Here is a 13,210-nt window from a genome sequence, read left to right on the forward strand (position 1 = left end):
GGCCAGATTTGAGGGGTTTTAAAAAATGTGTTTACAGCTAGAAATGTCCCACTTGGCACTGCTTTTGCTATATCACATAGGTTTTGGTATTTTGTGCTTCTGTTTTCATTTGTCTCTAAGGGATTTTCCATTTTCTTTTTCTTTTTTTTTTCTTTTTCTTTCTTTTTTTTTTTTTTTTTTTGAGATGGAATTTTGCTTTTGTTGCCCAGGCTGGAGTGCAATGGCACAATCTAGGCTTACCACAACCTCCGCCTCCCAGGTTCAAGCAATTCTCCTGCCTCAGCCTCCCGAGTAGCTGGGATTACACACATGAGCCTCCACGCCCAGCTAATTTTGTATTTTTAGTAGAGACGGGGTTTCTCCGTGTTGGTCAGGCTGGTCTAAAACTCCTGACCTCAGGCGATCCACCCACCTCGGCCTCCCAAAGTGCTGGGATTACAGGCATGAGCCACCGCACCCAGCCTCTCATTTTCTTTTTTTAATTTTAATAGTTTTAGGGGTATAAGTTGTTTTTGCTTATGTGAATAAATTCTATATTGGTGAATTCTGAGATTTTAGTGTACCCATCAACCAAGCAGTGTACACTGTCCCCAATATGTAGTCTTTTATTCCTCACCTCCTTCCTACCCTCCCCCTTCACTCTCCTCCCCAAAGTCCATTATATCACTGCAAAACTTAGCTCCACTTACAAGTGAAAACATACAGTATTTGGTTTTCTATTCCTGAGTTACTTCGCTTAAAATAATGGCCTCCAGCTCCACCCAAGTTGCTACAAAATACATTGTTTTTTATGGCTGAGCAGTATTCTATGTTGTATATATACCACATTCTTTATCCACCCATTGGTTGATGGACACTTAGGTTGGTTCCTTATCTTTGCAATTGTGAATTCTGCTGCCTATAAACGTATGTGCATGTACCTATTTCATATGATGACTTTTTTTCCTTCGGGTAGATAGCCAGTAATGGAATTTCTGGATTGAATGGTGGATAGATGGTAGATCTACTGCTCTTAGTTTTGTTTTGTTTTTTTTTGTCTTGAGACGGAGTCTTGCTCTGTCGCCCAGGCTGGAGTGCAGTGGCGCAGTCTTGGCTCACTGCAACCTCTGCTGCCCAGGTTCAAGCGATTCTCCTGCCTTAGCCTTCCGAGTAGTTGGGACTACAGGCATGCCACCACTCCCAGCTAATTTTTGTATTTTTAGTAGAGACGGGGTTTCACCATGTTGGCCAGGCTGGTCTCGGTCTCTTGACCTCCTGATCCGCCCACCTCGGCCTCCCAAAGTGCTGAGATTACAGGCGTGAGCCACCGTGCCCAGCCCGATGCTGTATTTTGATGGGAATTGCATTGAATCTGTAGATTGCTTTGGGCAGTATGGCCATTTTCACAATATTGATTCTTCCTATCCATGAGCATGAGATATCTTTCTGTTTGTGTCATCTGTGATGTCTTACAGTAGTGTTTTGTAGTTTTTCTTGTAGCTGTCTTTCACCTCCTTGGTTAAGTATATTCCTAGGGTGGGTTTTATTTGTTGTTTTTGCTGTTGTAAAAGGGATTGAGTTCTTGATTTGATTCTCAAGCTTGGTCGTTGTCGGTGTAGTGCTACTGATTTGTGTGCATTTATTTTGTAACCTGAGACTACTGAATTTGTTCATCAGATCTAAGAGTCTTTTGGATGAGTCTTTAGGATTTTGTTTGTTTTTGTTTGCTTGTTTTTGATGGAGTTTCTGTCACCCAGGCTGGAGTGCAGTGGCATGATCTCGGCTCGCTGCAACCTCCACTTCCCGGGTTCAAGCGATTCTCCTGCTTTACCCGCGTAGCTGGGACTACAGGTGTGTGCCACCGCACCCGGCTAATTTTTGTATTTTTGGTAGAGATAAGGTTTCACCAGACCATGGCCAGGCTGGTCTTGAACTCCTAACTTCAGGTGATCTGCCCATTTAGGCCTCCCAAAGTGCTGGAATTACAGATGTGAGCCAACCACGCCTGGCCTAGGGTTTTCTAGCTGTATGATTGTATCATCAGTGTTACAGCACTAGTTTGACTTCCTCTTCTCCAATTTGGATGCCCTTTATTTCGCCATTGCTCTTTGGTTGTGTAAGAGTGTGTTGCTTAATTTTCACAAATTTGTGAATTTTCCAGTTTTCCATCCATTACTGATTTCTAACCTCATCCCATTGTGGTTAGAGAAAATACTTAGTACAATATGTCTTTTTAAATCTTGTTGGCCAGGCGCGGTGGCTCATGCCTGTAATCCCAGCACTTTGGGAGGCTGAGGTGGGGTGGATCACCTGAGGTCAGGAGTTTGAGACCAGCTTGGCCAACATGGTGAAACCCTGTCTCTACTAAAAATGCAAAAATTAGCCAGGCGTGGTGGTGCACCTCTGTAATCCCAGATACTTGGGAGGCGGAGGCAGGAGAATCGCTTGAACCCGGAAGGCGGAGGTTGCAGTGAGCCGAGATAGTGCCACTGTACTCCAGCCTGGGCGACAGAGTGAGACTCTGTCTCAAAAAATAAATAAATAAAATAAATCTTGTTCCAGAGCCTGGGCTAGATAGTAAAAGGACAGTGTGGGCCGGGCGCGGTGGCTCACGCCTGTAATCCCAGCACTTTGGGAGGCCGAGGCGGGCGGATCACGAGGTCAGGAGATCGAGACCATCCTGGCTAACACGGTGAAACCCCGTCTCTACTAAAAATACAAGAAATTAGCCGGGCGAGGTGGCAAGCGCCTGTAGTCCCAGCTACGCAGGAGGCTGAGGCAGGAGAATGGCGTGAACCCCGGGGGGCAGAGCCTGCAGTGAGCCGAGATCACGCCACTGCACTCCAGCCTGGGTGAAAGAGCGAGACTCCTTCTCAAAAAAAAAAAAGAAAGAAAGAAAGGACAGTGTGGGTGCAGTTAAGAACCATATATGTCTGAATTTTTTGTACATGTTCATTTTGTTCCCTTCACCTTCAAAATTAGTAACAGATGGCTGCGTTTCCTCAAGGGATCTGTGTGGCTTTTAAATCTAAATCATCCACTTAGAGGACATTTGCAAAGCAAGAGGTTTTGGTCCCCATTTTCTTTCTTTTTTTTTTTTTTTTTTTTTAGTAGAGACGGGGTTTCTCCATGTTGGTCAGGCTGGTCTCGAACTCCCGACCTCAGGTGATCCGCCCGCCTCGGCCTCCCAAGATGCTGGGATTACAGGCATGAGCCACCGTGCCCGGCCTAAGTCCCCATTTTCTTTTTCTTTTTTCTTTTTTTTTTTAATGAGACTATTATTTATTTTAGGCAGATATTCAACTTAAAAATCATTGAGCGTGGGCACTCCTGAAACTGTCAGGAGCATGTTCGTTTCTTCACTGTTTGCCGGCTATTGGCACTTGTGTCATCACACACAGTCTGATGAGGTGACAACAGAAAAGCATATCTCACTTCTATCATAGGTTTCCACTCACTTTCGGGTTCTCAATCGCCCTGTGTTTCCTCAGTGATATTCCAGACTTTCCAGATGTTCTGGTTGACGCATTCATCTTTCTTTTTTCTGGCAAAACAAAGCAAAAAGCAAGAAAAGAACTTTACATTTTGTCCAATAGTCCTAAGAAATTTTCCCTGTAGAGAATGTCATCTAAGTCAAAACAAGAGTTGAATAGGGGCACCCAAATCAGTTATCACTTAGGGCTGTTATAAGAAATGCCAAGACTGGGTGGCTTAAACAGCAGACATTCATCTCTCACCGTCTGGAGGCTGCAAATCCAAGATCAAGGTGCTAGCATGGTCAGTGCTGGCGAGGACCTGCTTCTGGGCTCAAGAGCACTACCTTCCCCCTGTATCCTCACATTGTGGGTCTCCAGCCTCTTCTCGTAAAGGCGCTAATCCCATTCATGAGGGCTCCACTCTCTCAGCATAATCACCTCCCAAAGGCCCCGCCTCCAAATACTGTCACACTGGCGTTAGGATTTCAGCGTAGGAATTCTGGCGGGACACATTCAGTCCATGGCTCCCCGTACCTGTGAATGTGATCTTATTTGGAAATAGGGTTTTGTAGATGAAATTAAGTTAAGGATCTTGAGATAAGATCATCCTGGACTTAGGGTGGACCCTAAATCCAGTGTCTAGTGTCCTTATACGAGAAAGAAGGGGGAGATTGGAGACACACAGACACTGTGGAGAAATGCAGGAGAAAAGGTCCTGTGAAGGCAGAGAGGCAGGGACGGGAGTGACCCAGCTGCAAGACGAAGAACGCCTGGGGCCAGCAGTAGCTGGAGAGGCAAGGGCGAGGGGGATCCTCCCCTAGGACCTAGGGGGAGAGCGTGGCCCTGCTGCCACCTGGATTTTGGATTTCTGTTTTGAGCCATCAAGTTTGTGGCAACTCATCCTGGCAGCCTTAGGAAACTAATGCGTTAACCCATTGCATCAGCGCACAAAATAACACCCCGACTCGTTTCCTGGGCCAGCCTCCTACCTTGCCTCCTACTTACTAGACCCTACCTCTCATTCCCCATTTTTTTATTTTTATTTATTTATTTGTTTGTTTGTTTTGCGGCAAGGTTCCCCTCTGTTGCTCAGCCTCGAGGTGCAGGGGCGTGATCATGGCTTACTCAGCCTTGACCTCCTGGGTTTAAGCGACCCTCCCACCTCAGCCTCCCAAGTAGCTTGAACTACAGGTGCATGCCACCTTGCCCAGCTAATTTTTTTTTTTTTTTTGTAAAGACGAGGTTTCACCATGTTGCCCATGCTGGTCTCAAACTCCTGGGCTCAAGCAATCCTCCTGCATCAGCCTCCAGAAGAGCCGGGATTACAGATGTGAGCCCCCACGCCTAGTCTCTCCCTCCTTTTTATCATTTCCTCTCCCCTCGTCTTCCTTGGCTTTCCTCCTCACACCTCCTGCGTTTGGCCCCCTTCCGTTTTCTTTCTGCTTCTCTTTCCCAACTTCCCCCTCATCATGCCAGGGGGACTCCTGGGCTCCGTGCCACTCCCCTGGAAGTCCCCCATAATGAAGCAGGATTGATGCCTCACACTTCACCGTGGGAGAGCAGAAACCTCTCATTTGAAGCAAAAGGCACTGAAAATAAGCAAATAGTTATGCATTTGTCACTACCGAGTCCTAGCTGGCTTCCACCCTACCCCCTGCCCCCCACCATCTTCTTGCTCGTTCAGGTCATCGTGTCCTTTGATACCCAGTAATTTCCATCATTTTCTACATGTGTTTCTGTTGGTCTTCTGAGAATTGTGATTTTCCAAAATAGAAAGGGCACATCGTCTTTCCGGAGCCTGGAAGGTGCAGGCACTGATGTGTTGGGGGGAGATCACAGTGTGACAAGGATGGGGTGGGAGTGTGTCACCCCCCTTTCTACCGACCCTCAGCAGCGGGGAGTGAGCAGAGGAGATAGAACCTGGGAGGAAGAAGAATTTCTTATTACTTCCTTTGCGGTCCCTTCTCCACTGAAGCCTGTTATTCCTCTGCTGCCGGGGCCTCTCAGTTTTCTCTCACTGAGCCAGGAAAGAGCTTAGTGAATAAAGAACAAGGTGTCCTAGCAATGCAGGGAAGATGTCCAGGACAGTGAGTGTGAACGAGGGGTCCTGGAGAACGTGCACACCAGCCCTGCAGGAGAATGTCCACGCCAACCCTGCAGCCTGGTGGGCTCTGCCATCAGCCCCCCAAAACCATTCATCAATCACCTTCGACAGTTGCATGTGCAAAAGCCCTCTTTTTGTGTCCTTTGAAGCTTTTTTTTTATCAGGCTGGGTGTGTGGCTCATGCCTGTAATCCCAGCACCTTGGGAGGCTGAGGCAGGAGAATCACTTCAGCCCAGGAGGTCGAGGCTGCAATGAGCTATGATCATGCCACTGCACTCCAGCCTGGGTGACAGAGCGAGGGCCCATCCCTTCACGGGTCCCCATTAAGAAAATGGGGGGCCGGGCGCGGTGGCTCACGCTTGTAATCCCAGCACTTTGGGAGGCCGAGGTGGGCGGATCACGAGGTCAGGAGATCGAGACCACGGTGAAACCCCGTCTCTACTAAAAATACAAAAAATTAGCCGGGCGTGGTGGCGGGCGCCTGTAGTCCCAGCTACTTGGAGAGGCTGAGGCAGGAGAATGGCGTGAACCCGGGAGGAGGAGGTTGCAGTGAGCCGAGATTGCGCCACTGCACTCCAGCCTGGGCGACAGAGCGAGACTCCGTCTCAAAAAAAAAAAAAAAAAAAGAAAATGGGGGAGGGACAGTCCCCATTTTCTTAATGGGGGCTTTCTTAGTGAAATTTGAAATGAGAGATGATTAATATGAGCTGGGCCTAACATCTTTTTTTACTTACAGTTGGGGCAGAGCTCCAGGGAGTTGGTTTTGTCCCCTGCTGTCTTGTCCCCTCCCCCTTTTTAATTAATTAGGGCCTGGCTGGACTCACATGCAGGCCGCTTTCTAAGAGCAGCAGTTACTTTGGCAGCATTCAGAAAGGGCCTCAGTTACTCTACCATGACAAATTTCTCAGTCTGTCACCACTCACTTCCTCAAAGAAATTCATTGTGGGAGGTAGAATGGGATCTTCATGGCATTTCTGATTCACAGTGCTCCTGAAAGTTCCTCGGCATGTGGAAAGGCCACAGATGAATTTAAGCATGTGAAAGAATACTCATGTCCAAGGCATGAAGGAAACTTGCCCCGAGTCCACAGTGCCCTGCTGTTAGGAGCTGGCCTCGCTGTGCGCAGGGGGAGGGGTGGTGAGCTTACTGGGCTTTAAAGCACCCTTCCAACCTGTGAGCCCGGCATTCCTCACCCTTGGTTGGATTCTTCCCGGGCTGGGAGAAATGACTGCTTCTATGAGGAGACCGTGTGCCAAGGTCACGTGCTAGGAAGTCAGTTGCTGTGAGAAATGACCAGCGTCAATGTCTGTCTTTCAGCCACCCTACATCATGTAGCAGTTCTGCCGAAATCATGTCTGTGCTGTTGTTCTACGTCATGAAGTACAAGCAGTCAGAGCCAGAGAATCCGGACAACGACCGATTTGTCCTCGCAAAGGTATGCCGGTGGGGAGCCCAGTTTGAACAGCCACTGTGTGGGAACAAGGCCTGAAATGGGCCTCGTTTATTATTTTGGTTCTTCTTTCTTTGCATCTTAAAGCTCTGGTGTTCTAGTGAGGGCCACTTGGAGCCCTGTGATGGCATGGTAGGAAGGGTGGCTTGGGAGAGCTGACTGTCCTTCCTTTCCTTTGGTCATACCCTGCCTCGCCCCACTTAGCACGAAACTTCCCCCATGGCAGGGTTATGCTGCTCCCACCCTCTGTGCTGCCTGAGCAGAGGCGGGCAGCCTCAGTGAATCCCACTCACTGAGCCTGGGGGAACTTGAGTGTAACTGGGAGGGACATCCCACCCCTGTCAGTCAGCTTCCTCTTCTATGTTTCTGCAGATCTGACCTGAAACTGATGGGGCACTTCTCATGAGATTGGGCAAAATACCAGCCACTTCATGATGTATCATGGGGGATAGGAAAGAAAAAGAACCTTAAAAACAAGGTCAATTTGAGAATGTGTGGCTGGTTTGATGCCATCTCAAAGTACACTGCGTCCCGAAGCAAATTAAAACCTGGCTAGGGGCCGGGTACAGTGGCTCATGCCTGTACTCCCAGCACTTTGGGAGACTGAGGTGGGCGGATCACTGGAGGCCAGGAGTTCGAGACCAGCCTGGTCAACATAGCAAAACGCCGTCTCTACTTTAAAAAAAACAAAAAAATTAGCTAGGCGCGTGGTAGCACATGCCTCTAATCCCAGCTTTTCGGGAGGCTGAGGCACAAGAATTGTTTGAAGCTGGGAAGCAGAGGTTACAGTGAGCCGAGATCGTGCCACTGCACTCCAGCCTGGGCGATAGAGCGAGACTCCATCTCAAAAGAGGAAAAAAAAAAAAAGACAAATCTGGCTGGGTAGAGTACTGTGTCCAAATAGAAATGCCAGATTAGCACGGTAGGAAGTAAAGACAAAAACTGGGCATAGCTGAAGTGCCTAAAGGTCATAATTGTGACCCTTGTCTTGGTGTCTGAACCATAATGTCAAATGGTTTGGCAAAAAATAATAGAATTTACATGTGTACACGCATGTGTGGAGAGAGATGAAGTAAATGCCTTCCATTGCTTTCAGTTGGTTATTGGAGGTAAGCAGTATACAGGAAGGAATTCACTGTGCTAGTCTTTAAACATGTCTATAAACTTGAAGTTTTTTTTACATCTTTTTTTGTTCTTTTTTCGGGGAGATAGAGTCTCGCTCTTGCCCAGGCTTTGAGTGCAGTGGCCCGGTCTCAGCTCAATGCACCCCTGACCTCCTGGGCTCAAGTGATCTTCCCATTTCAGCCTCTTGAGTAGATGGGATTACAGGCATGCGCCACCACAACTGGCTAATTTTTGTATTTTTTGTAGAGACATGGTCTCACTATGTTGCCCAGGCTGGCCTCAAACTCTTGGGCCCAAGCGCCCACCTCTGCCTCCCAAAGTGCTGGGATTACAGCCAACAAGCCACCGCTTCCAGCCCCCTTTACAAGGAAAATTGAAAAAAAAATAGATATATAAATGCAATATGAGTGTTTAGATTTCTGGTTTAAAATAAGGAAAGTCTGGGTACAGTGGCTCACACCAGTGCTTTGGGGGGCTCCAGCAGGAGGATCTCTTGAGACTGGCCTGGGCAACATAGCAAGACCCCAATCTCTACAAAAAATACGAAAATTAGCTGGGCGTGGTGGTGCATGCCTGCAGCTACTCAGGAGGCTAAGGTGGGAGGATCACTTGAGCCTGGGAGAGCATGACCCTATCTCAAAAAAAAAAAAAAATCTAGACTGCCATCTAACAGCTGCTATCAGAGCCATTGGCCTTAGGGGATGAAGAGGCTTTCTGCCGGGCAGCAGCACACCAGGCACTGTTCGGCTGCCAGAATTTGTGTGTTCATGAGATTTAGCTGGCCGATGAAATTGGAACGAAAGAGAAAACATGAAGCGTAGTCCATTGTGGTTTGCCTGGGAACGGGGTAAAGAGCCATACTCCAGGCAGAGCAGATCTTTATTCTAGCCTTTCACCTCCCTGAATCGTCTCCCCCACAGCATAAGGGTTCTTGAGATAGACAACACCCATGTGGGAGCACTTCTGCCGTAACAGGCATCACACTGATGCTTCACCATTTTCTCAATCTATCCTCACTTTATCCTTGACCTCCTTCACCTAAGGGGGCTCTAGACTCCATTGCACCCATAAAGTCTTTGAGATGGGCCCACTGGCCTCACACTTCACAGCCAGAGGGAAGCAGAGTTGGTCTGACTGCTGAGCCCAACCTTGGTCCATTATGTTATAGGACTTCCAAGGGCATGCAAGGTGACTGGGAGCCAGAGCTTGTTACTTGAGTGTGGTGGGTGCCATAGGGAGGGAGATGTGGCTAGAGGCATAGTCAAAAGAGACTTGAGTTGAACGGGGCAGTTCCGCTGGGCTGGAAATGCAGAACCAAAAGGGAGTCTCTGGTGGGCACAAAGCATGCAGAGAATTCCGGGGAAGGTCAAGAGCACCCAGGGAGTAGCAGAGGGTAGGAAGCAAGAAGCAGGAGATCTGAGAATCATAAATACCATCCATCCACCTACAGTAGTGATGATCCCGCTCATCTCTGCTCGGATGGCGCTGACGTTTGAGCAGAGGAGGAGGACAGGCAGGAAACAAAGTTTTAAGTCAATAGATGGACTGTCAGGTGGGGCCAAGCATCTGGAATCCGGTAAAAGTGGAGGAGGTAGGAGGCACTGGTTGGAAAAGAGTGGTCCAGAAAGACCTCAGTGCGGACGCTTGAGCAGGGATTTGGAAGAGGCAGGAGAGTGAGCTGTGCCCATATCCAGGCACAAGCACTCCAGTAGTGGGTGCCATGAGTGCTAAGGCCCTGAGGCAGGTGTATGCCCACTGTGTTCAAGGAGCAGCAAGGAGGCCAGGGTGCCGGGGCAGTGGGAGGGAGAAATGGAGGTGATGGGGGCTGGGGGGGCAGACAGGTGCAAAAAGTTGAACTCTACTTGGTGGGAGGTCGGAAGACCTTAGAAAGTTAACAGAGATGTGATCAGTCAACTTCAGTTTTAACAGGCTCCCCCTTGTGGCTAGATTGAGAATGGCTGTGGGGGAGGCTGGGAGGCCGCTGCAGTGACAGAGGCAACGAATGTTTAAGACCAGGTCGAAACGGTGGCTGCAGAAGCTGTTGGGTAAATTCAGTATGCTTGGAAGTTGCGCTTCTCCAGTCAGTGCAGCAGCTCTTTGGCATGACCTTGTGGCCCACAGAGGGCCACATTTTCTGCTTGGGATAGTGATGACCCTGTGCCTGCAAACAGGATGTTGGGGGTGGGGTAAATGCTAGTAGAAAGGGATTCATTTCTAGCATGGGCACTTCTAGATGACCACTTGTAAGATCTCAGTTGACCTGAGTTTTATAAACCAGGGAACCAGAGTATTCCATTTCTGGTTTCTGTTTTAAGAATCCATATTCTCCATAGGATTGAACATGTGATTTGTGCATGACTGGGAAAGGCCACGGGAAAATGGCAAGAATCATACTTCACGTTTTCTGCTTTGTACTTAGGCTCCCCGTCTCTATTCCCAAAGCTCCAGCCACCCTTGCCATACTGTATGGATTACCTGTGACTCCCCGGGCAGGGACAGTGGATGTCTTCATCACCTTAGTCACCCTGGGCTTGACCCATTTTCCTCTTGTAACGTTGATCGGAAGCTTGGGGTGCATATGGGTGTGGTAAAGAGGAATTCACCCAGCAGGGCGCGAGGGGCTGTTCGGATGGGACGCTGCTACACAGCTGCCAGGAGCAGCCTGCACTTAGTGCGTGAGTCCACCTGATACCATGTCCTACAGCTGCGTCTGGGCTCACTGGGTCCCTTCTCTTACAGAGACTGTCGTTTGTGGATGGGGCAACAGGATGGCTTGGACAAGGACTGGGAGTTGCATGTGGAATGGCATATACTGGCAAGTACTTCGACAGGGCCAGGTGAGGTTCTTCCCCAGAAGCCATTTAACTGCCCTGCATCCCCTTCCCAGAGTCTCGGGCGGCAGCCACCTATCTCCGTGAGGTGGAGAGCCCTGAAGGACCAGTCCCTGTCACATCCCGTGGTGACCCCTCTGGAAGGCCTTCCCTGTGCTTTCTCCCCTCCTCGGGCGGCTGCCCCACTTTCTCTCCCACAGGTCTGTTGAAAGGTTTCAGCTGCTGTTGCCTTTCCATTCTTATCCCAGGGTTGATAGCTTTTTTAAAACTTCCAGCACTTTAGTGGGGTCTGGGATGTGTGGTTTGTTTTTGAGACTGAGTCTCACTCTGTGGCCAGGCGGGAGTGCAGTGGCACGATCTCGGCTCACTGCAACCTCTGCCTCCCGGTTTCAAGTGATTCTCCTGCCTCAGCCTCCTGAGTAGCTGGGATTACAGGCATGCACCACCACGCCCAGATAATTTTTGTATTTTTAGTAGAGATGGGGTTTCGCCATGTTGGCCAGGCTTGTCTCAAACTCCTGATCTCAGGTGATCCACCTGCCTTGGCCTCCCAAAGTGCTGGGATTACAGGTGTGAGCCACTGTGCCTGGCCAGATGTGTTTTCTTGATGCGAACACTCACATCGTTGGTTGTGGAGGAATTTACTTCACAGCAGAACACGTTTCCAAGGTGGGGTGTTTTGATTGTTGTGATTATTGTAAATAAGTTGTAAGAACAGAACCAGCAGGTGGCGGCGGGAGGCAGTGGCTCACGCCTGTAATCCCAGCACTTTGGGAGGCCGAGGTGGGCGGATCACCTGAGGTCAGGAGTTCGAGACCGGCCTGGCCAACATGGCGAAACCCCCTCTCTACTAAAAAATACAAAAACTAACTGGGCATGGTGGCGTGGGCCTGTAGGCAGGAGAATCGTTTGAACCCGGGAGGTGGAGGTTGCAGTGAGCCAAGATCATGCCACTGCACTCCAGCCTTCCAGCCTGGGTGACAGAAACTCTGTCTCAAAAAAAAAAAACAATTAGAAGGTGGCAATGCTTTAAAAGGGAACTTACCAGAAAAATGAGTGTGTAAATGTTTGGGGAACTTAAGGGTGCTGCTTTCTTCCCCCTCCCCTCTGGCCCTGTTTGCTTATTGATAAGGAAATGTGGCAGAAGAACCTAAAAGTTGCTTTACAGCTAGAACGAGAAAACTAGCCAGAGGCAAAGCCTGTTTGTGAGCCCCAGGCTTTTCAAGCTCGGCTTTCTTAGCTGCTGGGCTGGGGCAGAGTTGATGAGGGAAATTGTGGGAAGCGAATGGTCTGGAGCAGCTGCTCTGGTTGCTTCCGTTTCTCCTCCTGAAATGCATTTGCTTGGTTGGCCCAGATGATCCCCCACGGGGTCCTAAACCTCTCTTGTCTTGCTCCAGCTACCGGGTGTTCTGCCTCATGAGTGACGGCGAGTCCTCAGACGGCTCTGTCTGGGAGGCAATGGCCTTTGCTTCCTACTACAGTCTGGATAATCTTGTGGCAATCTTTGATGTGAACCGCCTGGGACACAGTGGTGCATTGCCCGCCGAGCACTGCATAGACATCTATCAGAGGCGCTGCGAAGCATTCGGGTAACTGTATTCTCTTGTGCTTGATTTCCATTCTGTCCTGCCCCCTTCATCTCTTGTAACCCAGCCTGCTCCTCTGTTGGCAGGTGGAACACTTATGTGGTGGACGGCCGGGACGTGGAGGCACTGTGCCAGGTATTCTGGCAGGCTTCTCAGGTGAAGCACAAGCCCACTGCTGTGGTGGCCAAGACCTTCAAGGGCCGGGGCGCCCCAAGTAAGCAAGCACTTTCCTCCTGCTCCTGGTTGTTAAAAGCATCTGTCCGCTCAGCAGCAGAGGCGGGAGAGGCTTAGATGGGCCTAGGCAGATGACTCATTTCGTGACTAGCAATTCTGCCTGGAGTATATGCTGGAGGCTCCTGCTCTCTTATTTTCACTAGCTAGTGTCTGCTTAGGATAGGAGATAGCAAAAGCCCTAGCAGGTGAACAGTGATGTGCTGCCTGCACGAGGGAGTGGCTAGGAGTACAGCCCATTGGAGGACTGACAGGGAACAATCTCTACGGTTAGTAGAATCAGAACGTGTGCTGTGTGTATGAGCAGGTGCAGAAATAAGAGTGCATACCTACACACGTGCCTAGGCCCACTCTCTTCTGGAAGAACCCTGGGAATTGGGGAAGAAGGGAGCTTGGAATCACCAACTATCACATTTCAAGGCTGACAG

The 13,210-nt window shown here is 49.4% G+C and overlaps 1 protein-coding gene across 2 annotated transcripts in view; it reads left to right on the forward strand.

Moving 5' to 3' along the window:
• The window catches only part of TKTL1 (transketolase like 1), a 35,226-nt gene that overhangs the window by 3,243 nt on the left and 18,773 nt on the right, over positions 1-13,210 (forward strand). Inside the window, exons 2-5 of one of the 2 annotated variants that reach the window (XM_055267548.2) lie at positions 6,895-6,994; positions 10,874-10,971; positions 12,363-12,554; positions 12,638-12,765. In XM_055267548.2, the coding sequence (XP_055123523.1) occupies positions 6,895-6,994; positions 10,874-10,971; positions 12,363-12,554; positions 12,638-12,765 (518 nt within the window). Of the gene's footprint in view, positions 1-6,876; positions 6,995-10,873; positions 10,972-12,362; positions 12,555-12,637; positions 12,766-13,210 lie in introns of both variants that reach the window. The other variant, XM_055267547.2, reaches the window with a different exon arrangement.

This window comes from Symphalangus syndactylus, chromosome X (assembly GCF_028878055.3).
Source record: "Symphalangus syndactylus isolate Jambi chromosome X, NHGRI_mSymSyn1-v2.1_pri, whole genome shotgun sequence".
Classification (NCBI taxonomy): Eukaryota; Metazoa; Chordata; class Mammalia; order Primates; family Hylobatidae; genus Symphalangus; species Symphalangus syndactylus.